At 35.0% G+C, this 26,127-nt stretch overlaps 3 protein-coding genes and 1 long non-coding RNA gene across 9 annotated transcripts; 1 reads left to right on the top strand and 3 right to left on the bottom strand.

Moving 5' to 3' along the window:
* Positions 1-222: 222 nt before the first annotated feature.
* Positions 223-9,382, bottom strand: trmt10b (tRNA methyltransferase 10B). Of its 6 annotated transcripts, none has more exons than XM_017470971.3 (10): positions 9,230-9,317; positions 7,713-7,878; positions 6,097-6,202; positions 5,404-5,528; positions 5,127-5,192; positions 4,529-4,681; positions 4,155-4,233; positions 3,969-4,036; positions 2,927-3,050; positions 223-1,762 (listed from the first exon to the last, which is right to left on the bottom strand). In XM_017470971.3, exons 1-10 carry the CDS (start codon positions 9,256-9,258, stop codon positions 1,641-1,643), a joined length of 1,038 nt encoding a protein of 345 aa, XP_017326460.1. In that variant the 5' UTR covers positions 9,259-9,317; the 3' UTR covers positions 223-1,640.
* On the top strand, positions 8,174-26,025 carry LOC108267990 (uncharacterized). Its single transcript, XR_001813220.3, has 3 exons — positions 8,174-8,351; positions 22,957-23,110; positions 25,899-26,025. It is a non-coding gene; the product is annotated as an uncharacterized LOC108267990 (long non-coding RNA).
* cxcl19 (chemokine (C-X-C motif) ligand 19) lies at positions 12,985-15,701 on the bottom strand. Its single transcript, XM_017472609.3, has 3 exons — positions 15,528-15,701; positions 14,806-14,941; positions 12,985-13,926 (listed from the first exon to the last, which is right to left on the bottom strand). The coding sequence occupies exons 1-3, from the start codon at positions 15,580-15,582 to the stop codon at positions 13,818-13,820; spliced, it is 300 nt and encodes a 99-aa protein (XP_017328098.1). The 5' UTR covers positions 15,583-15,701; the 3' UTR covers positions 12,985-13,817.
* On the bottom strand, positions 22,095-23,528 carry cxcl8b.3 (chemokine (C-X-C motif) ligand 8b, duplicate 3). Its single transcript, XM_017472610.2, has 4 exons — positions 23,374-23,528; positions 22,946-23,063; positions 22,605-22,682; positions 22,095-22,365 (listed from the first exon to the last, which is right to left on the bottom strand). The coding sequence occupies exons 1-4, from the start codon at positions 23,432-23,434 to the stop codon at positions 22,347-22,349; spliced, it is 276 nt and encodes a 91-aa protein (XP_017328099.1). The 5' UTR covers positions 23,435-23,528; the 3' UTR covers positions 22,095-22,346.
* Positions 26,026-26,127: the final 102 nt, after the last annotated feature.

Below are 26,127 nucleotides of genomic sequence, written 5' to 3'. Positions count from 1 at the left end.
TTTTTCTATTGGCTTTTGGATTATTGCAGAAGCTCTGTGACCTACAAAAGCGTATAATTCTTACATGTTTTGTTCATCATGATAAATCTTCACAAATGAACACAACTGTTTATGAATTTTGAAGACTAAATACAATCTCCAGAAGCAAAAATCTAATGGTAGGCCATAAACTAACTACACCACAGTCACACGACTTCAACGTCACCACCACTACACTTCCAACAACTCTTTCAAACTTTTATTTAAAAAACACTACAATTGGAAAATACTACAAACTGATAAATCTACAAGTTGGAAAGTTTGAATTGGAATAGTTTGCAAGAGCACGAGTATAAACACAACAAGGGTGTAGTAGATGAGTTTTCCTGTTCGGCATGATGACGTTTAACGTAAATGGTAAATTGTCTCCACAACAACAACAACAACAACATAAAATACTCAAATAAGAACATTTACTTGTGTAATGTAATGCCTTGTTGCCGGCTCTGTAAATTCTGCTGTATACCGCCCCATTCTGATAAAAACCTACTAAAGTAATCAACCAAACCATCTGGTTTTAATATTTTTGATTCCAACTACCATTATGTTTTTGTCTGAAACAGAGAAATGTTAGAATCCTGTGCAATTTAAGACACCACAAATGAAAGCGTGACGTCTACCGATTGAAGAAAGAAAAAAAGTATAGGCTAATTGGTAGACTATATTTAGGCCTACATGTAACTGCACACTTACTGTACATCTTTATTGTATGATGCTAATGTATTAAATTTTATTATTTCCCGCAATTCAGCTAAATTGTGTGCGACCCAAACATTTCAAAATAGATCTTTGCTTAATTTTAAAATTTATAATTTTTTCCCCCATTTTTATTTGAAATAGTTATACATTCACATAACCCATAAAAATGGAAAATGACGCTCTGTTATCTCGGTAAGCTCTACAAAGAACTTTAATTGTAATAAAAAATGTATTCTGTTAATTTCAAATTACAGCAATTGTGATGAGACGGAAGGAAACTGATGAGTCATATAGTTGGATAGCGCGCCATCTAGTGGCGACGAATAGGATTTGTTCTTGTGTAGCTTTCTTGAGAGTACAGTAAATAAATCGGCAACTGGCTACATATGAATAAATATGACTATAAAATTCAGTGCAGGAAAACAGAGAAACAACATACTGACATGGAAAGTACATTGACCATGAAATCCTTATTAACAGTAGAATAAAATGGAAATATTAGTGTGTTTTGGATAAATACTATAAATTAAATTCAAAATAGATTATATCCTGGTGAAGAGCTGCAGTTCTAAGAGCAAACTAATAGCATCTGAATTGAGTAATTGTTTAAGTTTATTCCATGACCTAAGTTAATTAAAATGATTGTTTAAAGACAGAAATGCAAAAACCAAAGGCTGTCATGCTTAGTGACAACAATAATGTTCCCAGAAGAACAGCAGGCACAACTGTGTTAATATCTTAATCCGGTCAGTACTTTAACATTTGGTCAGTGATGAGCGTTAATTAATATTTTAAATTCACATTAAAACAGCCAGATCAGTGCAGAATCAGTTCTCAATTCTCTCTCAAAGGCTTGTGAGATGTCTGTCTAAATTGTCATCCTTAGGTATACAGGTTATTGGTCACCATGGAAAATCCAACTCTGCTTCAGAAGACACGATGTATCCCTTTCCTGTGGGAACTCCAGCACTGAGGGCTTTGCTCCAGCTTCCAGTGTCACGATAAGTCAGCAGGATTTCAAATACTATATATAAAAAAATAAAAATAAAAATCTTTACCAATGAAAAGATATTCTTGGCTCATATTAAACAGGTACACTTGTTATACAATTATAGCGCTAATAACATCATACCCCTCACTTCAGTTCTCCCAGCTGATCCATTTTTAGATTAAGTTTTACATGACAGCAACACACACTGTTTAAACCAGGAACCTCCTTTTTTCAGTGTTTTTAACATAGGATTAATATAATTAGCAAAATAGGTTCCAGGCTGCTGAAATGAGTGTCAGATAGTTCAGTGACAATCACTCAGTGTCTATTCTTGTCTTATGGTATAGACCAGGGGTTCCCAAACTTTTCCAGGGCAAGGCCCCCCAAATGGCATTAACATTTGACCAAGACCCCCCCTTTTGCAAGATGTCTTTAAAACACATTAAAAATACAGACTTCTGAATATACCCCCCCCCTTTTTTAATAATTACATCTTACATCTTTACATTACATTTCATTAGGAATTGATTGTGTGTGTGGTTGAGAGTGAGAAAGAGAAAACATACTAGTGGGAGGGATGGGCACCCCCTGGCTGCCCCCACTTTGAAAACCACTGGTATAGACATCAGCCATAAAGGTGGTGTATAGTGTGTTAGTAAGCTGTTAGCAAGGCCATTGTAAGCCTTCATATAATGTGGTGCATAACCACAGGTGTATAAGCATTTCTAAATGGCCTTCAATCTGTTTTACTAGTTAAATTATTGGCCTAATATTAAAAAGTTGAAAAAAAAAAGGAAAAAGAAAATTCCCTGGGTGTCACAAAAAATACATAAATTCCACTAAGTATAATAGTGTGTTCAATCTGCTAGGAATTAATTGTTGTAATTAATAAATTTAACCAGTTAGCCTGTAAAATCTTTATTTGCATAAAACTGTTCAGATGTACATCAGAAACCACTTAACCCCATCTTATTAAGTTGTTAATGTGACTTAAAACGCAATGTAAGCTCACCAATTAAGAATAAACTACTTTTTATTATTATTATTAGTCATGGCCTAATGTATCTTTTTACACAAATAATAAATGCATTATTCTGATTCCCAACAAGAAAAGTCAGGATACCATATCTCAAAGACAAAACACAGACATCTTATTGAGTTTGGTAGTATCAGGAGGAAGAAGAGAGGGGAGCGTACCTTGGTTGATAGCTAGGATTTTTGAGTGAAAATTCTTGGGGTTTGGTCTTTTCATCATGTACTCATCAATGGGTAGCCTCATCATCTGCACACCGAGCTCTTTCGCCCTGGTGTAGGTCCGTTTCTGTTAGAAACCCAACACTCAGTAACCAAAACCAGCATAATACAATTACATAGTCGATTACTCACACAAGAAACAGAATAATACGGAAATACCCTGAACAGCAAATTTATCAACAATGTATTTGTCATAGCTTGATAAAAAGTCAATCTTGGGATCAGACTTGATGTCTAATGAGAATACACATCTAAGTCTTTTAAAATCTTTGTAGTAAACTGCAGTGAGCACGAGCACAAACTACGCCCAGTCCACAGGTTTTCCCACTAAAACCCGCCCAAATGCCTGCAGTCTGTGTACTTTTAATAGCATCTTAGGTTAGGTCTTCAAAATGAATGTTTAACTTAACTATATTTGCCTCGCAAAAGATAACACTTGTTTTAACTGCAGGCAATATGTTCTCTGTGTAGGAGTGTTCCTGTACCTGGCATTACTACAGCGCAAACTTCCTTTATTATTTTTTTAATGTATGCAATTAATTAGATTTTTATTTTTTACAGACAAGCCACCAAAGTACATTAAACTCAGTGAAACACTGGTATACTTTGCCAAACACTTTCAATTGTGGATGATTAAAACTTTCTTTTTTTGCTGAACAATCATTGTAGCCCATAAGCAACATATCGAGCCTAACAGCAGTAGCTGATGAATGACATGAACAAATAGGCTTAGTTTATTTATCTCATATTTCTACGCCTTTATAAATCATCACATATCTAATTTATGAAGCAGACACAAAATATCAGCATTGCCAAATAGTGAAATGAAATACAGTGCTCTTTCAAGAAAGCTGTCAGTTAGCACTGTGATTCAATTCAGAGCAATTGATTAAATTTTGCCTTCAGGGTATGAATGAATAGGAGTCGCCATCAGTATATAAAGGGTGAGCCCGCCAAGTGTACCGAGCAGCAATACGACACCAACCTTTTGAATGCTCTCATCAACCAGGCCTCCAAGAATGTAGACCTTGTCTCCATTTACTTCCTCTAAAGCTGAAATGTGAAACAAACATGTCAAACTGCTTGGATGGTTGTTGTGTCAGTCAAACACACTGGCAGCAAATCAGTAATTTAATGTAATTCAGTGAAAATCATAAGGCATATCACAAACCTTCACTTGCATCTGGAGTTAAATAAATTATGTCCTCACAAGGAAAGAGCTCAATCCAACTCTCTTCAGTGACATCAATCTGTTCAATGCAGGGTCAATTAGTTAAACATTAAACTGTAACATTAAACATTTGAAATGTAATTTATAAATCATGCCAATGCCATAAATGGATAAAACACCCACAAAAAAAGTTATCTGAAACCTCCAAAACTAGTTAGAGTGCTTACTGAAATAATCTGTGGGCTGTTAGAGGGAATATTTCAGACAGTGATATCAGTAATGCAAAGGCCAACGGTATGATTATCAATCTATATATACACACTCTACTGTATTTTGTCCAGCTCTTCTTCAAGATCCATTAAGTCCATACTGACCAAGTAGTTCAGGAAGCCTTCATTCATTCTGATGCACTCTTTATAAAGCAGACTGTCTTCTTTCATGTCTGTGAGGAAGAGGTGAAACGGCTGCATGGCTTTCCTATTGGACCCATAGAGACGTCTGATTTGACTGGCGAGACGACTGATTTCCTTGGAGCAAAAAAGAAACGGACAAATAAAATAAAAAAGTGGACACACTTTTACAATTGCTTTTGTTTGATTTGTCCATTGCAAACAGCTGAAAGTCTGTAAATTTTGACAATAAACCTGATTTGCAATGAGGGTTGAATAATTTTGATTGCAACTGTATCCCATCTGAACAGCCATGTTAGTAAACATTCAATTATACCTAATAGGAAATAAAGAAGTTAATCCTTTTTTGTTCAGTATGGAGATACTTTAGGACAGGACAAGGGTATTGTCTGAGTTCAAAATGCAGAACAATAAACTATAGACAGCATTGAATAGGACTTGTCAGAGAAGCAATGCTTCTGGGTGGGTTTAGCACAGGTATAACCTATATATAGGTTACAGATATGTTATCTACTACTGATCCGATCGTCATTCATAACAAATCTGAAAACAATCCATTTACATTACAGATCTGAAGTGGAACTTCAGGAGTGATGACCATGTATACATCGAGAAGAGACCCCCATCTCTGTGATATAAACAAAGACTGCTTTTACTATGAAAATTAATCATAATTACAATATTCAACCTCTGATAACATTACTTAACAGGCACAAGTCTGAAAGTCGTACCCTGTCCAAATAGTACTTAAGAAATCACTGTTAATAACTGAAGCTAGTTTATGTGTATATATTTCCTGTTATTCAGCACTTATTCAGACTTCACAGAGAGTCTCTCACTTTGTGCGACATGCAGTCGGTCATGCTCAGATCCACACACAGTCTTGGTCCAGCTGCTCTTGCCTCCTCCAGACGTTCTCTTGTGATAGCCTTGATGACACGTTTACTGAACTGAGACACATCTGCTGGAGACCCAGAGCAAAAATGTCATATTAAAAAATACATTCAGCACTTGGAAGAAGAAAATAAGTTACATCACAGGTATGCAGAAGGAATGAAAATAAGCAACAATTTACAGTATAGGAATGGAAATTAAAATAAATGTGAAGCAACAGAGTGAATATTTCTGCTGTACATTGCTGAAATGGCTGGATGCTATATATATATATAAAAAAATCATCACCACAACAAACCGACTAAAATTCTTTATCTTTATATAAAACAACATGAAATATTCTCAATTTCCAGCTGTACAGTGATTTGCCAAAAGCAAGCAAATATTTTCCATTAACTGAACACTGAATATTAACACACTATAAAAATCTAGTTCTGTAAAGGTGTGTAACATCCTTTAAATTAATAATTTATGCAAATAAATGACTAATTTGCACCATAGAACTTTGTGGACAAATTTTTTATTACAACCAGGATTAGCTGTTAAATGTGCATTTAATAGATTAAAAAGATGATTAATGTCTGACCGTTCTTTATCCGTGCTCACAAAACCTCTTAATAAGGCAGTAAGAAAGCCACCTTTATCTTGCTGGTTCTGTTTCCTTCTCTGTTTTTCCTCTTTCCTCTTGCTCTTTTTTGCCTCCAGTCTCCTCTCCCAGTTCCGCTGCTTTCGCATCACATTTTTCTGTGCAATCAACATACGAAAGATGCAAAAAACTCATACACAGCTCTAATCAGGCATGAATGATTAAAACATGCTATTATTATATTCAGTGCCTACATACACAATGACAACATGGGCTTTTTTTGATGATGATAGATGTGAACCCTTGCAATATTGATATTATACTGAAGACCAATCTAAGATGTTCTAGGTTACTCTGGGTGGTTTGGTGAATCATGTAAAGGCCTCATGTATATAATATACAGTAGCCCTCAGTGTCACTGGGGCTTATGTCATTACAGTATGCATTGACTGGCATAAAGTTGGTTTGACGTTGGACGTTCGATATTCGTGGATATGCGGAAATTAAGGGACAGTCTCTAAAGTTACATACGACATTGTTAAACACGTTTCTAACTTCAATAGCATTTGAAGGGAATGACTTACAGTCATATAACCAACTATAAAGTGTTCATGTGGGTGTCAGCTATAATGCACACCATTTAAATTTTTGATATTTAAGAAAATAAACTATGAAATCATATATAAATATTGCCATGTATTTCACTACAGAATGGGCCCATACACAAAATATACCATAATTTAAAGCTCAATAGCATTTGAAGGGAATTATGTACAGTCACACAATCAAGTGTAAAGTGTTCGACTAGGTGTCAGCTATAATGCACACCTTTTAGATTTTTGATATTTAACCCTACATTTTGACCCCCTTTATGCATTCGTGAAGTTTTTTCTTGGTTCATGCATTGTAGGATTAAATATCAAAAATCTAAAAGGTGTGCATTATAGCTGACACCTAGTCGAACACTTTGTTGGTTGTGTGACTGTACATCATTCCCTTAAAATGCTATTGAGCTTTAAATAATGGTATATTTTGTGTATGGGCCCATTCTGTAGTGAAATACATGACAATATTTAAATATGATTTAATAGTTTATTTTAATAGATATCAGAAATCTAAAAGGTGTGCATCATACCTGACACCTACATGAACACTTTACACTTGATTGTGTGACTGTACATCATTCCCTTCAAATGCTATTGAGCTTTAAATTATGGTATATTTTGTGTATGGGCCCATTCTGTAGTGAAATACATGGCAATATTTATATATGATTTCATAGTTTATTTTGTTAAATATCAAAAATCTAAAGGGTGTGCATTATAGCTGACACCTACATGAACACTTTACAGTTGGTTATATGACTGTATGTCATTCCCTTAAAATACTATTGAAGTTAGAAACGTGTATAACAATGTCGTATGTAACTTTAGAGACGGTCCCTTAATTCCCACATATCTGCGAACATCGGACGTCAAACCAACTTTATTCCAGTAATGTACTGTCACTTGGACAACCACCGATACATCCAAATACCCAATGATACACTACTGTCAGCAAAGGGGGCATATAAATCTGTAAACCTGCACCAAGACACTGAGGTAATCCAAAAATAAATGTGAGCAGTAATTTAAAAAAGACCTTCATGAGTGACATAATTCAGCTTACAGAGCATAATGTTTCCTCTCTGTTTGACGAACCAGGGCTCAGATCCACATCAATGCTGAGGAACTCCATCATGCCAGATACATATTCATCATTTAGATGTCGGTCTTCAAAGCTCCACTTCTGTTTATCAACTATTTCCACGGGTTCATTCATTTCCACGATGCATCTTTAAAAAATAAATAAATAAATAAAAAATACAGAAGCACAGCAAGTTATTCAAAACTGTCATCTCTCTCTCTCTCTCTCTCGCTCACTAAAATATAAACTACATTAGCAATCTAGGAGATAAATAACTATAAATACTAGGAAAGAACTGAAAAAGTCCCCAAAGATGTTTTAAAAAGCACCAAAACTACCAATTAGCACGACTCGGTACAAATAATAAGCTACATCCGTTTCCCCGCGCACGTGATACAACTGTGTTGTCGCTTCGTCTTGTCGCGCGTTGATGACGTAACGTAAAGCCTGCCATTAAAAAACGCCTCACAAAATGAGCTTTTCGCCCATTCCTAGATTTTTAATTTTTTTTTTTTTTTAAATAATAGAGCAATTGAAACTTTATTACACGAACAGTTTAATAAATTGCCATATGTGATTTCTTATTAGACTGGATGAGTTGACCATATCTCCTGGGAAAAGGTACGGAAGCCCTAAGCAACAATGCATTATTACTTTTTTTTCTTTCTTGTTTTCTCGTGATGTCGACTTAATTTTCTTGTACTCTCGTGTGTGGAAGTTACCATTCAAGTATTTTCTAACCAACAATAGCTGCGTTCACATGGACAACAATAATCCACTCTTAATCCGATTAAGACCCTACTTTGATTAAGAAACTACCATGTAAACAGCCATAAGAGCGGTTTCTTTTAAACTACTAAATAGATTCTATCCAGCAAAAAGCTTAAATAAATAAATAAATAAATAAATAAATAAATAACACTAAATATTGTTTTTGTAACAGTATTTCATCAGAATTAATCAGAAACAGCTCTTAGTTTATTTTGGAATTGTAATCACACTTTAAACTTTTGGGTATGATTTCTGTAACGTCATTAAGACCAGCATACAATCTGATTTTGATTTGACTCATCAGCACGTGCCATAATTATGAAAGAAAAGACAGCAATAAATATTGTGACTAATCTTTTACTCCTGTTGATAAAGTATCACACTCACAAATGAAAATTTGGTCAAACCATGTATTATTTTCATTTTTAATGAATCACAACAATACTACATTACTATAGTACGTTTCAAACATCCAAAAACAAATATAACTGTGCATCTGCTGGTGTCTTACCACAACTGTGAATAATTTGTTCTTTTTGTTATTCCCTTGGTAATTGTCTGCGTTGTCTTTTTGTGTGCTGTACTATTTGTATGTTTCTGAAGCTTCCAAATAATAATAATAATAATAATAATAATAATAATAATAATAATAATAATAATAATAATAATAATAATAATTCTGAGCTCACATTTATTCGTAAACTTTTACAAACTCTAGACTGTCTTACTTTGTCTGTCTATAACAGTAATGTCCCATAGATGGCCATATGAACCGATAAAGGTTCTATTCAGCTCCAACAAATATATTTATATTGTGATGAACGCTGAGGGTTTCTGTTTTTTGTTTGTTTGGCATTGGTCCCGCCAATCTGAACCTTTCCACAGCATTTTCTCTTCCCATCGATTTAAGGCAAGAATGATTAAACTCACCTGGAGTGTGTGTGTGTGTGTGTGTGTGTGTGTGTGTGTGAGAACATGTTACTCCGCGTACGTTGCGGATTTTTTTCCCCCACAGTGAGTGTTTGATCACGATTTCTGTAGTGCAGTGTAATAACCACCAGAGTGCAGTGCTGTGCAGAGTTAGAGTTTTATTTGTATTTCGACGTTTAGCGAGAGCGTACAGAGTAAATGTTTGTTGAACTTTCTTGCATTTTTAATGGTTCTATTCCTCTAAATAAAATTGTTAATAAAGTCTTTGTGGGGTGGTGTACCCTCTGGCCTCTATAAATCTGGTTAAACCTCCTAAATAAATAAATAAAGAGAGAGAGGTTTATTATAATATAAAAACATTAAAATCGTGTTTTGGACTGTAATTGAACTGAAAGATATGGAATAAGATACTCTCTGTTATTCCACTAGAGGGCAAAATAGAGCAATAAACACAGTAACATGAGCTCTACACAAAATCTGACAATATGTGCTATCATTAATAAGCTACAAATATGACATTGTAACCATGTCTCTTTCCAAAATAACTGATTTAGCAGTGTCAGAGCAATGGGGGTGAATACTTATGCAGTCACAACTTTGATGATATTTAGTTGTACATAATTGTGTACATTATATTGATTCCCCCACTATAATATTGGGCTGTTTTGTATATGTTAATTACATATAATCCCAATGAAGTTGATTTCAGTTTCAGGTTACAGAATGTAGTAATGAATTGAAGTCTGTTCATTTTTTCACTCTCTAGGTGATATGTTTCTGTTTGTGCATTCAGAAAGTATTGTTCGGATAAATGTCAATAAATTAACACATTCTTTAGCAGTTATTATTATTGTCTACTAAACAGATTTTTTTTCAGTCTGGCCCACATATTAGATTAAATATAATGGTGTCTGTCACCTGAAATGAGTTTGGTCACCCCTTGTCTAACCTCACTACCTTCAGTTGATTTGTTTAGCTAGAAAAAAAAGTGTTTATTATTATTATTATTATTATTATTATTATTATTATTATTATTATTATTATTACTATATGTAGTTTTTTTTTGTTTCACCATATCAAGGAATAACTGTGATGTAACTTGAAATGGACTTCTTTTAAAATACAAAGAAAGAAAGTTAGAAAACAAGATATAATCTTGCAAGTCAAATATAGTAAAGACTTGTATCTTATTTTGGATGATTGGATTGATTGCTGTCATTTTTTCGGTTAAAACATTATTAATATATCTTAAGTAATAATATAATCTATGTCCCATAACATATGTGCATGACCGTTACTGAACCCTATTTGCCCTGGTAAAGAAAGAGGAAATGAATAAGTCCTATAATGAAAAGTTGTCTCATCAAGACCATATCTATCATCATGCCCAAGAAATGATTAAGTTTGACACATAGCTTTGAGAAATAGTTTTAAAGACTGAACCCAAAGCAATTTATTTCAATGTGTCTCTGCTATGTCACATTTAAGTCTTCATTTAGCTTTTTTAGTGAAAGACATTAGTTGAGTTATCCTGTGTAGAAACGGATATCATTACTGAGAAGAGCTCACACCTGAGTGACCAAAAATACCACAAGTCCAAATAACAACATATGTGAGGAGAGAACAGTGAGGGAATGCAACTTTTTTTTAATCCAGTGTATAAACAAATGGTTTACATCCCCCATGGAAAGACAACTGAACTTACAGGAGACAAAGAGGTAGACTTTTCATTTCCAAGTGCATTTACATGTACCTTTTACATTCATGCCATTTAGCAGATAACCTTATCCAGAACGACAAACAGAAGTGCACTTGACAATTGCTGCATCCCAATTCGCCAACTATCCGTCCTAAATAATATCTATGGTTAGTATTAGTGTGTCCCAAATCATAGTATATTGAAATGAGTATCCCAAAGGTACCCGTATGGTCTACTATTTCCGGGCGATTTTTGAACTGTGGATCTGTGGACACTTTTTTAGCTGATATTTCCCACAACTCAATAGGAGGTATTTTGTAATGGTTTGCTTCGCCAAATTCAACCTGCCAACATGGCAGACGAGTGTAACGTAAGTGATGTGTATTTAAGAGAGAGGTAAATGAAATGTGGAAGAATAAATCAAAGAATAATATATAAGGAATAATAAATGAAATGCAATGAGGAGTTTGTTTATGGTGACAGTAAGAATAAAAAGGCAATGTGGCAATGACATGTGAGTATGTCCCAGTACTTTTGATCTTTTGCTACACACTCAAAAGTATGTGCTTTTTCTTCACAAAAAGAGTACATATCTTAAATGCATTGTCTGAGTAGGCAAATTGGGACGCAGCACATGTGATATAACTGCAGTCTTCTTGCTGTTTTTTAAGAAAGTTCTTTTTATTTACATTCCTTATAAATAAACAGTTTATCAGAATTCTGGGATCAAACGTGCAAAGATCAGAGACTCAAAAAGACAAGATGTTCATGAACCCAAATGTTTTTCTTTCTTTCTTTGTTCCTCTAAAAAAAAAAAAGGAAAATTGTAAATACAATGTAAAAACAACAACACAAGAAGAGCTTGATAAACTGATAACGGGGAAAAAATAAATTTCTCTGTGACCGTTCCAACATTTTTATTTGCAGAGTAATGACTGATGCTTCTATGTCAGCTACAAGACATCTTGTATAAACTACCTTCCAGTAACTGCTACAATTAAATGCCAAGGATAATAGAAAAAGCTGAACACCCTTTGACTTGGAACGATCTGAACAGTTCCAGGGAAGCAAAATGCATTTCCCACAGTTTATGCACATCATTGACTCATTTAATTCTGCATTATTCTGAAAGCAGGGGAAACATGCTTGTTCAAATAACTTAATCCTGCTTTGTCTTTTTTCATTTCCAAGACTTCCACACCTCTTTCTACATTTACCCTGAATGGGGCAATTCATTTCTTTGGCATGTCAGGACGATGTCTGGTAGTTCAGAAGTTATGGTTCTGTGCTGTTAACCAGAAGCTCAAGTCCTAATAGCACAGAGCCACCATTGGACCCTAGAACCATAGAACAGAGCCTTAATTCTCAATCATAGTTCTAAATGGTGGATTGTATTCTGCCTATTTGGAAGTTGTTTGGAAAACAAGTGGTTAAGTTCTTGGATTTAAAATCTAATAGTATCTCCTTGTGCAGTTTCAAACCCTGCTTGTAATGAGATGAGTTGTTTGGGCAGTGGTGCCTCAGTGGTTAAGAGTGAGTTCAAGTCCTAGGATTGTCCAAGAGTCACTCACTGTAAGGCCATTAAGCAAGGGTCCTAACCCCTCGACTGCACAGCTGTATACTATTTCAATTGTAAGTTGCTTTAGATAATAATTAAACAAGCAAATACTACTACTATTACTACTACTACTACTACTACTACTACTACTACTAATACTATTGTAAGTGGAAATGCTCTCTTTTTCTCAATACATTGTAGTGTTTGTCAACTCTCATGGGTTATGTGATCTTGTAGCCTTATGTATGGTTCGTATTTATGGATTTTGTTTTCCATATAAGCAATAAGCAGGCACATTTCTTATTCTATTGCATTTATTTTCATGCACAATTTTAGAAAAGGTAATGTGAAATGAATGTGAAATGAGGATTCCAAAAGAATTCAGGTTATGACATAATTTGACAATCATTTGACAATTCACATTTTGGGTAAAAACTCAATTGTTCTTATAGTAGGTCACACGGTGATGGAGGTTGCAGACTAACAAATGGATGATGGTGGTTTTACTATTCCTTGGTGTGTCACCGATGCTTTTTTTTTTTCCTGTTGTTTTCTATGTTTAACTCAGACACTATGCTCTGTACGTAATTCGTAGATTCATAAGCTGTATTTCACAAGATCAGTTTAAAACTAGCATAACTGATTTGTTGAATAGCCTTACAGATATAACAGGTATTATGAAACTGGACTTGTGTAGATGTAAGGGATTATTGGCACACGTGCTAATTACACCACCATTTTTGACATTGTTAGAAATAAATACTGCATTCATATAAATAAATCAAGCATGACACGAATAAACAAAATATATTAGTATTGTTGTAAATATTATGTCCCCACTCCATTACTAATCTGAACTGCTCACAGGTTCCTTGCCTCATAAGTGCTTTGCAAGTGAACAGACAACGGAGTTTATTATTATTTTTTTTTAAGATAAAAGAGCTTTGAAGATTTCAAAGAGCATGAAAAGGCTAAATTTAAAACACCATATTGGCTCCTGATGAAATCATAATATTATCATAATTTAGTCTAGTAGTAACGGACCATAGTATTAGTACACACAGGTTGATCTGAATATGTGCATGTTTTGATTATATATTATAGCCCATATTTCATCTTTTGCTGTCCTTTATGCTTTCTTTATCACTCTCTCTTTCTTCTCAATGAACTGGATAAGTTTCTTAACCCATGCAGTCCGAGGATTCAGGCAAATCTTTTCTCCACTCACCAAGCCAGCACTAAGAAAATAAAACATAGAGATTAACATTAACCAAATATGGTTTTGTTTGAGATTTAAAATGACCTTTATTCTAATGAAGAGGCATTCAAACTGTGGGATAAAGCCACTGAATTGCAGGTGAGGCGGGGGTGAGAAAATACCAAAAAGTAAATATTTATATGATAGTTTTAGTCAGATCCTCCAACGTTTGCACATTTTGCGTTGGAGCTCCATGTTTTAACAACTCAACAACAACAACAACAACAACAACAACAACAAATATCTGTTCTGGATCAGTTACTTATATTAAGCCTGAAGTTCTGAAATCTTTCACTTGACTTAATAAAAATAACCTGGTGCAGCATTACTTTGTTAAAATTATAAGTGATTGAAAATGATTTCTTCAAAGGTTCTTTAAGGGTTCACTGGATAATTAAGGGTTCTTCTGAAAAAAGTATATATATTGTTAACCCATTCTAATAGGGGAAGACTCTGTTGTAAGTTTCTACAAAGAACCTTTATGGGTTCTCCCAGAGTGACAGCCTGGGAGGGTTCTTAAATGAAGAGTAAATTATGTATTATTCTTTACATCAAACACTACATAGGGGAATTAGATTAATAAAAAATTGTAATAGTAATTAAAGTATCAAAATGTGTTAATATCATTTAGTTAAAAACATATGTTTTATAGCAGTCATGGAACCCACTGCGTTCATAAGGCCTGATTAGTCATGCGGTTCATGCACATGTTCTACTGCCATGCAACCCCCCGTTATGAGCAAACTGCCCAGTCATTTCGCAATATGAGTGTGTTTTTTTTTTTTTGGTCTTGGTCTCAGTCACAAGTTTGTCTCGTCCTCCTAAATTCTTATCATAATTTTTAATTATGTACACTTACATGACCTCTGTGTTCTTGCAGTGGGAGCCTCTAGGAAAGATTTCTACACTGCGCAGGCTGTGTTGTGGGATCACTCTGGACTCCAGCTTCAAACACATGCAGTGACTGTTGTAGCCTTTTCCAAGTGGTTGTATAGCTGAAAGAATACAAATATTTAAAACAGTTTACTGACGGCATGTTACATGCAATGAAATACCGTGGAAGCAGAAGAGCTGACGTAAATGATATATTAGCTGACACATGAGTCAGGCAGTGAGATTTCCTGTAACAAATTTTATTCAATGTTGAAAGTTGCGGATGAAAAAAGCAGATGTGAGTGTTATGTTGCGCAATAATTGTGTTGAGTAAGATTTCAGAGTTAGTTCATTAGGACTTTCTATTCCCTCTCATTCCAGGACTAGTTATTACTCAATCACGAATCGCAATTTCTTATGACTGTAGTATTAAATATCAGCAATGTTTGAGTTTTAAGCAGACATAGAAATAAGATATAAATGTATTTCATAGTCAAACATTTCATTCATATTAGTAGTTTCCAAATTTTTTAAAAAATTGTTTGGGGTCAAGTCTGTCAAATCAGCAATTATATTAAGTAAAAAGGATTATTTTTTAAAATCAAAATAAAATTATTTCATCGTTTTCATTATTGGTCTAGTGTTCAGGTCATACAAATATTGTCTATGCATTTATATATATAAAAAGATTAAATGCCAATTACTTACCGCTAGTGAGGAAAAGGCTGACCGTTACTAAAGCCAAAAGGAGAAAAAATCTCATGGTGATGTCTTGGATTAGCTTCAGTTCACAAACACTTTAAACAAAAAATATTGTCTGTTCCTGGATACTCCGGGTTAAATCTTATATTAACAAAAATCATGTGAGCATTACAAGTGATTTTGTTGTACTTCCCTTTGTACTTTGCACACGTGTGCATGTCACTCATGTGTAAACAGGCTTGTGGTTTCACTTTGGACATTCACATGTTGATCAGCTGCAGGCCTCATGCCTGTACATCTCGTGTTGTGTGTTTCTGAGTTTAAAAAAAAATCCCTCAGTGATCCTGCACTTCAGTTGCACATACACTCCTGTTCAGGGATGGAAATCTTTTACAAAGTGCCCCTATACAACATTTACATTTGAGCCCTATTCATTGCATTTGCATGTTCATAAACCAACACCCTTAATATTTCATAGTCAGTAACCTGGTAGCCTGGTTATTGCCAGTAGTACTGTCTACATCTGCTTAGCACCTAACACCATCATAGCAATGCACAAAGTAAGCAAGGGGACACAAATAATGGAATTTGCATCCATTGCACTATTTGGGCTCTGCTGAATTGGCCATGACCCAATAACAACAAAGCCAGTTAGATCACATACTTGATAACCCTTAATCTAATGATGGGAGCAATGTTCTCTCTCTTTTGGGCTCAATGCTTATGCTTATAATCTACAGGAATTTGGATACTTTTGCATGTATGCAAGATGAAGGATGGTGCACTACTAAAAACAAATAACTTCAAACAAATAAAGTGATTTAATTACTTTGACCATTAGTGACTTCTAAATCATCATGAAATATCATATCCTATAATTAGATAATAATAAGATCTCCTGTAATAATAAGTATCATATTACATATAATGCACACTAACAGACATCCCAGATCTCTACAACCCCAGCAGTGCTATGGATTCCTTTTTTCTTTTAACTTTAGCACAAAATAATGCAGTACTTAATTATATTTTAGGAAAGTCTCTGTTAAATTGTGTAATACATAAAGCAGTAATTAGGTATAATAAAATAAGTCAATTAAGTAAAATAACCATGAAGTACACTAATTTGGCTTTCATTGTCCATTTCTAAAAGGCGAAAGAAATGAGGTAGAGTGGTTAAATGGAGTGATTTACTGTGGGGTAGTGTAATTATCCACACACCCACAGTTTAGACTGTGTCTTGATGATAAGTTTTGACTCAGACTCTGGGAATGGAAATCTGGGAATATTCTTCTCTGGGGGTCTGGGGTTTTTTTTGGTGCTTTTTTCACTCTCAATAGTCATCCCTATGCTCCTATCAGAAGTTTTCTAAAACTTGAATCTGATTTTTCTTGATACTGCCTTGCTATGGTATGCTACTTTCTGATTTCACTCTCAGATACTGGCAAAATGTATTTAAAAAAGCATGTAATCACAATACATACAGATGTATTTTGCAAATCAGAAAAATATATGAAACACCAGCTTCCCTTAAAGTAATAGATAAGTATGTTAGTAACATTCATATTAAACATTTGGCTTAAATGTAGATTTTGTCACTGAATCTGTCTGAAATATCACAGATATATAAATATGACCAGTGGAAGTATTTTAGAGACAAAAGATTTTAACAGAAGATTTTGAGGTCAATATGTAGACCGAGGCCCATAAAAAGAAAAGTTAATAGCAATGTCAGTGGCTCACTGTGTGGACACTGACACTTTTATTAAGTAAAATATCCAAAGACTGTACATATTTATTTGTGGGGAGTGAGAAGTCAATGACAATAAAGACAAATTATGAAGGATTTAATTTGACATTACCCCTGAATGAATTTCACACAGATTGTCATGGTGACCTGTTATATTACACACTATTTTTAGGTGACCTCAATACCAGTAAGACATATTCTAACATTAGTGTGACTGTGATATGTTTAAAACTTACACAAAACTCTGAAATACATAAAATATATCACAACCACCCAAGCGCCCCCCATGAAGGCCTATAGCATTAACAGCAGTAGTTTATCAGATTTCATTCCACCACTTCTGAAGGTACCTATTTTAATGTAATACTTGTGTCATTTAACATTAACCTCTTTCAAAGATGTATTATGATACTGATACATGATCCTGGATGTGATTTCAGTGTGTATGTTTTTGCAGCTGTAACTGAGACCACACACTCACCATATTACACTAAAAAGAGGATGTTGTTGAAAACTGCTTAGCCTTTATCTTTACTAACACAAAAACATCAAGAATCTGAGCCAAACATCACCACGAGCAGTTAAAAAAATCTTAATAGATAAAAGTATGCATAACTATCACTAATCCTTATGCTAGGAGGCTTCAAAGGTGAGTTGGGTCCATTTGGTGTTCCTTTGTTTGTATTGCTGGTGGTCTGACAAAGACGTTGATTGTAGTTGCTGTATCTTTTAAATGGTTTATATTAATAACGTGACAAGAGATTTTAACCCTTTTTAGCAGAACACTGGCATTCCTTTCTGCTTGCAGAATGGAAATCGACTTATAAGACATTTTCAATCATTATAAACAAATTAATTTTTTTATGACCACAAGTCTGGTATAAGATTAGTCAGGACACTATTGGATTTCACCGTGTAGAACATCGTGACTCAGGGCGATGGGAAAGGGGAGGGGTGTGAGCTTCCTTCTGGTCATACAATTCATACCTCTCCACAATAATATTGGTACACAGATAAAATGGATAGCACAACTACACTCAAAAAAAATAATTAATTACTCGTACTTATTTTCAATGAAGAAAGATTTTACACACAATTTAATTTAGTTGATTCAAAATAAATCAGTTTAGTTGGGTCAACACAATTTAGTTGGTTTAGGTCAAATTAATTTACTCTAGTATGTTCAAGTCAAGTCGAGTCAAGTGACTTTTATTGTCATTTCAACCATATACAGCTGGTACAGTAAACAATGTTCCTCCATGACCATGGTGCTACATAAAACACACTAACCACATGAGACGACAAAGAACTCAATAAGATCTACACATTCTAGATAAAGTGAATGTGCAAACGTGGAAAAATCACAAGACAACAGTACTACTAAAACAGGACAATGGGCACAGTGAGTGACAGTGTAGCACTGATCAGTACACAGTTCTAGTGTGAAAGTGTCTGATATAACAGGTAGTGCAAAAAGAAAAATAAATGCAAAAGAATAACAATATAATTAGAAAAAATGCTGTGAATATAAACATAACATACTATGACATTTTTAAAATTTATTTTCATAAGTACAGTAGCAGTAATAGTACAGGTAGACAGTACAAAAATGTGCAAAAATTGCAAGGGGAGTGGGATAATGTTCAGTTCATTTTGTGCCTCAAACGGAGCGCAGAAGTTGTTCAGCACATGTGAAAGGGAGGAATCACTGTCACAGGAAGGTGGTGTTGTCCTATAGTTGCTGATGACTTGAATACCCTGGCACTTGCGCTGTGTGTTGCCACTGTCCATGAAGTGACTGGATTTTCTGGGCATGTGCGTGCTTTGCCACTCGGTTGGACTGGGACAGTATGGCCCTTGCTGTTCCTAGGGCTGCCTTGTCACCTGCTAAGAAGGCAGAGGCTCTGGTCCTCAGTAGTGCACGCACCTCTGCAGTCATCCATGGCTTCTGGTTGGAGCGTGTAGTGAAAGTCTTGGTGACAATGGCATCATCAATGCACTTGCTGATGTAGCAGGTCACTGATGCCGTGTATTCCTCCAAGGTGGTGGAGTTGCTGTTGGTTGCAGCGTTCCTGAACATGTGCCAGTCAGTGTGCTCAAAACCGTCCTGAAGAACAGGACTGCTGGCCAAGTTTTCACCTGCTTCCAATCCGGTTTTAACTTTATTACATTTGTCAAACAAAATTTTCTTATGTTGTTGCAACTTAAATTTTTAAAATTATTTTGTTGAGGTTTAAGAAATGTTCTTATGTTTAAACAAGCAGTTTCATTCATCATTATACACATTGTATATAATCAACAATTAAGAAATGACTAGTATCGGTACTGACATTAGCATAGACCACTGAGTGCCCACGGCCTAAGCACAAGCACCACAATTCAGCACAATAGTAACCACAAGAAACGCCAAATGTCAAATTTCATCAAACATTAAACTCTAACATATCTTTCCCTTTACTGAAAAATAATTCCTAAATTTACTCTCCTAATGAAGTCCCTTGCAAAGCATTCTGGGAACTACAGATCCACTGCCCAGTTGGATACGTCAACAAAAATGATGTAGTTTTAACATGTAGTTTTAACATAAATTAATTAAGTAAACTTCAGTTTTTAATATATTGGGTGGATTGAACGTAATGAAATTAAGTTGTGACAAAATGTCCAAAAATCATGTTACTTTAGCTCATTCTAATGAATTAAACTGAACAAGAGGCAAAGAAATAATTTTTTGAGTGTAAAGTTGTTGTTTTTTCTTGTTTATAGTAAAAGACCATATACAACTGCCATAAGAAAATTATAACATTTAAACCTAGTAGGCTATCTAAAAAGAAATACTTATGAAAAAAAGCCCTGTCTACTTTCACGTGAGCCATTATGTAAACAATGTAATTAGTCATTCATTAAGCTTGTGAAAGTTCTTGAATACAGACATTGAATGCAGAAAATGTTATTACTCTTTCTATATACTTTAAAAAAAGTGTAAAACCGTGTAGAACAGTAAAAGTTTCCCTTTCAGTAAAATAACAACTCTAAACTATTTAAGATTATTGTTCTTTTATCTTGATATTAGTATCATAGACTTAAGTAAGGGGGGGGGGGGGGGGGGGGGGGGGGGGGCAGTGTCTCCATTCAGTCTCCTCTTCAGGAGGTGAAATTTCATGTACGTTGAGTTAAGGTCTGGCGATTGACCTGGTCAGTCTAAAACCTTCACCTTTCCCCCCCTAATGGATACACTTCTCTGTAAATGGTAATGAATTCTGCTGCTACAATCATCAATAAAGATTAATGAACCCACTCAAGAAGCAGCCATGCACGCTGTGACACTACCTCCAACATGCTTGACCAATAAGCGTGTATGTTTTGAACCATGAGCAGATCCATTCTTTCTACATACTTTGGCCTTTCCATTACTTGGGTAATGGTGGATCTTGGTTCCCGTCTGGCTTTTTGATTCTTGTTGCTGATGAGTCGTTTGCATCTTGTGCTATTGTTGCTATATTTCTGCTCTCTAAGTCGTCTTCAAATGGTGGATTGTGATAGCTTCACCCCTGCCCTGTTGAGGTTGTTAGTGGTCACTGAATGTTGTTTTGGGATTTTTCTTCACAGTTCTCACAATATTTCTGTCATCAAATGCTGTTGTGTTCCTTGGCCAACCTGTTCCATGGGTAGTTAGTACATCATTGGTTTCTTTTCTGTGTTATTTATTTATTTATTTAAAAATAATTGTATTGGCTATGCATTCATTCATTTATTGTTCATCTTTCCCCAAGGACACCTACCTCTGCAAATGGGGAGATTATGCAAAACACTGCACAGATAGTAACCTGAGTTCAGGATCGAACCCAGGACCCTGGACCTGTAGTTAAGCTATACACTGCACTAGCTGACTGACTGATTGATTGATCGATCGATTGATTGATTAAGGCGATAATATTAGGTTGCCAACACCATGCTGAATAGTTTTGTTATTTTAGCCAATAAAGATCCCATGTCATTCAAGTGATAAGCCAGTCAGATGCTAGTTTATGATACCATATAAAATAATTACTCGTCCTTGAAATTACAGGTCCTAGAATGTACACTATATGGTGAAAAGTATGTGGACTCCTGACCATGACACCCATTTTTACTGCGCAAGCTGTTGCCACAAAGTGATGTATGCTGTATCATTATGAATTACTGTCACTGGAATTAAGGGGCTCACACATGTCCCAGCATGAAAATGCCCCTGTGCAAAAAGTAAGGTCAATAAAGACAGGGTTTGCTGATGCTGGTATAGAAGAAGTCAAGTGGCCTGAATAGAACCATGACCTCAACCCCACTGAACACCTTTGGGGTGAATTGGAATGACTGTTGTGAGCCAGGACTTCTTGTCAACATCTGTGCCTGAACTGACTAATGCTCTTGTGGCTGATTGAACACAAATCCCCATAGCCACATTCCAAAATCTAGAGGAAATCCTTCCCAGAAGAGTGGAGGCTTTTATAGCAGCACACGGAAGACCAGCTCTATATTAATGCCCATGGTTTTGGAATGGTTTGTTCAGCAATCACATCTTGTTGTGATGGTCAGTTGGCCACATACTTTTGGCCTTATAGTGTATATATTTTCTTGCTATATATTGATAAAGCCTAAGACAACTATAGTAACAAAGGGAGCAAATTGTGAAAAAAAATATAGATTAAGATTTAAGATATATTTGTAGGCTTAATTCATTTATTTGTCACGTTGTAGGATTTAGAGAGTTTTAAAATAATTTATACTGGTGTATGTCCAAGTTATTTAGAGCCATTACTATGAAGTTGTGAATAACACAGACAGTATTGAATGTTCAAAAGACTTTTATTAGTAATATTAGTGAAATGTTCATAAATTGTTGTATAATAAAAAAATCTAGACAGTGTTGATTTTATTACAGTAATTATAGACTATGTATAATTTTTATACATATTCCGTTAGAACCTAGATAATTACTCATATGATGAGTGAAGAAATACTGAGGTGGTAAGAGAATTTTACTTCATCAACTCTTCCTAATTTTCTTCTCCTTCAACCATCTTCAATGCAGTAGCAATCTATTGTGCCAGGTTCCTTCTGCAGAGAGGAAGAGAACGATGCTAATATTAATATTAGTTTATAACTGACCAATTAGAACAGTTTATGATGTTATGACAAGCCACATTTATGACAACCAAACCAGATTAACTTCAGTCCTATCAATTTACATCAAATATGTGTTCTTTGGTCTTAAAATTACTAATGAGTATTAGTGAAACATGCATGTGTATAGGTGAGAATAATATGAGAGGAAAATCTGTAAATGTCAAACTTACCTTTTCAGGGCCTTCTGAACCCATGCATCTTTGGGGTTGAGGCACAATGTATGTTCTTTCCTGAATTTCACTGTAGCGCTGCAAGTACAAGACATGTCATTTTAAACATCTGTGAAAATGGCTGACTGTAGGCCTAAATCATATTGACCTCTTACAAATACATATATTTAACATGCAAATAAGGTTTTGTAATAAATAATGTCTGGAAATGTGTGAGTTAAATTCTCAGGACAGTCAGAAAGCCACTGATGTGGTTGCTCTGTATAAATGTGTGTATCAGCAATTAATTGTTTTATATGTGACTAAAAATAAATGTAAACTTTTTTTAAATTTATGCTTACATTATTTCTAGATGTTTGCAGCGCGGACCAGGCTGAAATGTCTGCATCTTCACAATTCTATGATCAGAGATTTCCTTTGTCGCCATTTTTGTACACCAGCATCGGGGCTGTATAAGTCCTGTTGTGTTAAAGAGAAAGAGAGATGTGACCAGTGGAAAAGCAGAGGTATATTTCAAAAGTGCACAACTTCTTTGTTAAACATGTGCATAGCCTTGTTTTATGAAATGTTTCAAATTCCTGGAGAAGAACAAATTTATATTGTACTTATAAACAGACAGTGGTGAGTAACTTCTTATATAAAAGTTATGACTTTAATGAAGTACACTTAAACGCATGTTCAGATCTATTCTTTCATTGGTATGACTTTAAAAATAAACAATCATATAGCCAACTCTATACAGAAAAGTAAATTTACTAAATGTACTTACCTTCTGTCATTGATATAAGAACAAAGGCTAAAAAAGTGATGGCTAGAGCTGAGAGTTTCATTATTTTGTAATTTATAATACAATAAATTAAAAAGATATAAATTCAGGAGACCACTCTTGTCAAGTGCATCAGATGTTCTCAGTTAAGAAGCTGAGCTTAGGGTCCTTTTAAAGCCATTCTGCCTCCAGTGAAACTGAAAGATTGCATAACACACATCCTCCTCCACAAGATACAGTAATGCTCCCTTCCATGGAAGTGACCTTTATTCACTCTACTCCAGAATAAAGGTAAAGATCAAACTGTTTGCTGTAATTTGATGGCATTTGAAATTATTGTGTAAAACTTACAAAGCTCAATTTGAACAGTAATTGGATATTAAAAGGCAGTTGTTTTCTGATCAGGAGTGTTACTGCATTATTAGTTCATACACAAAACAGATAATAAAATATATTTTCTGTATATGGCTTTTAAATCTGGAGTGTTTTATGTTTTTCAAAATCATGATCACCATTAATATCAGACATACCATGTTAAAATAATCTATTTGGTACATTGTTAAAACAGAAAGAAGATGCACTGGTAAAGATAGAAATAGCAAACCACCTCAGACACTAGAAGGTCAGAGTGGTGGCATAAAGAAAAAATATAAGTCTTGAGATCAAGGTGGTTCATCATAAGATCACTCTTTCTCCTCAAAACTAGAAAAGCTTGGTACTTTAAAAGGTGCTGTAGCGTTAATGGGCAAATTCTTCTGTATGAATTCTTATGGATGTTTTTATTGATAAAATGTCAGCAGAATGATTAATGAAGCATATACTGTATACAATAAATACTCTAGACATTGAACAGCATTTCACCATGCATCAGAACACTAGTTCTAAAAGCTAAAAAGTGAAATATTGCTTAGTATCTGAACTTGACCTAAACTTCAATGACCAACGGCTGAGGACAAAAGGTTCCAAGAATGAGAAGGAAGTGAAAATTGCCACACTGTGGGCCTTGACTATTACTAGAGAAGTTATTAATTATTTTTTTATATGGCAGCTGTGATTGCAAAAGTTTTTAAATAAACTGCTGAAGTGCTAATGTATCTGATTAGTCTGAAAGGGTGGGTGGGTGGCTTGGTGGGGTTATGAAAGACCTCAGACAAGATACAATATGTAGCACTGAAAACAATGCTGCTGGTATGCTGCAGAAACCTTACATTCCTAAATAATTCATGTCACACATTTATTTAAGGACGTCTTAACACTCTCTGAGGAAAAAGCTACTAAACTTGGGTTTAAGGTAAGGTACACTCTAAAAATGTTGGGTTATTTTTTCTACCCAATCTTTAGCATACCCAAATGGGTCGAGCCTTTTGGGTCATTTAATTGGCTTATTTTCTCAGTCTTGGGTAGGTTTTTGGTAGTTTTGTGTAACCCAAATGCTGGGTTATATTAACTGACAGGTGAATCAATGCACCCCTGCTTCACTCCGCTGCATCAGCCCAGCTCCTTGGGTCAAATCAAATCAAATCAAATGTTTGAATTCACCTCAGGTAGAGGTAGTGGTTTTTGAGGAGAGGAAACCAAATGACCACAGGTAAATTACCGTTCATCACTATTTAGTTTTAACGCTGCTGAAAATGCCTGGCCAAGTTTATGATATTTAGGCAGGGACTTCTCGAAAATGTATTCACTGGAAAACAGTAACTCAATGAGTGATAATTCACTTTACCTATCGCGACGGCTTCAACAGTGAATATCATGTATTGCTTCCTCAGTGTTGGAGTTACACTACTAGTGCCATGTGTTTATGTTGGCTGTGAAATATGGACTGAGCTTATTCTGTAATTCTCTGGGTCTGCATCTTATCTGAGGCGCCGAGTTAGGGTTAGCTAGCTGGATGAGTGATGCTAACCTAGACGCTCACCGGAGTTGATAACATTACTTTAGCATACAGCTCGCGTTAATTTTAGAGATTCCCATTACCTTTTTGAAATTTAACGATAGCGTAGCATTACAGCTGTTCACCATGATGTAATACAGAGAATGGGTTAATGTTAACTGCATCTAGCAAGTGCTTTGGACAAGGGAAGCTGTAGTAATTAGCATTAGGAGGAAGGGTTAGGGCCATGTTTCTTCATGTATTCAGTGAATGTTAATGCTGGTTATCAGGTGCAGACAGTCAGTGGCTAACGGATCTTAGCTAGCTCGGTAATGTCGAGCGCAAAAGTTCTTCACAAGGTTAACGTGACAAAAAGAGAGGATGGGGTTTAGGTTGTAATGCTTTCCACTATCTTTGTAAAGTTGGTTGACTTAATTAGGTTGTACAAAAAATTGGCGGTGAGGTGCTAAAGGCTGGAAAATAAATAACCGCAAGTTTCGCGAGTCTACAGTGCCGTTATGTTCGTTAGGAGAGTGGAGGTCCAAAATTACACAATTTGGGATCCTGTAACACAATTTCTCAGTTAAAGCCCAAATGCATTTGCCCATATTTTGTAGATAACCAACTAATCAACACTCTTTTTGCTCTTTTACAGATTTTCAAATCGAAGGGAGTTAGACTCTTGTCTTCCCAGATGGCGGAGAGATTTGTAAGACGATTCATCAACTCCAATTCTTATGTCAAATGTTTTAAAGATTTGAATAAAGTTCACCTTAATTTCATGCAATTGTTTATTTTGTGAGCATTTTAGTAGAATTTTAGCATACAAACAAATTGCATTTTAGGATAATTGTAGGGAAAAAGTATAAACAAATACATTTTTG

This window comes from Ictalurus punctatus, chromosome 7 (assembly GCF_001660625.3).
Source record: "Ictalurus punctatus breed USDA103 chromosome 7, Coco_2.0, whole genome shotgun sequence".
Taxonomy (NCBI): domain Eukaryota; kingdom Metazoa; phylum Chordata; class Actinopteri; order Siluriformes; family Ictaluridae; genus Ictalurus; species Ictalurus punctatus.
Note: the sequence above shows the minus strand (reverse complement) of the source record. Positions and strands in the feature narration are given on the sequence as shown.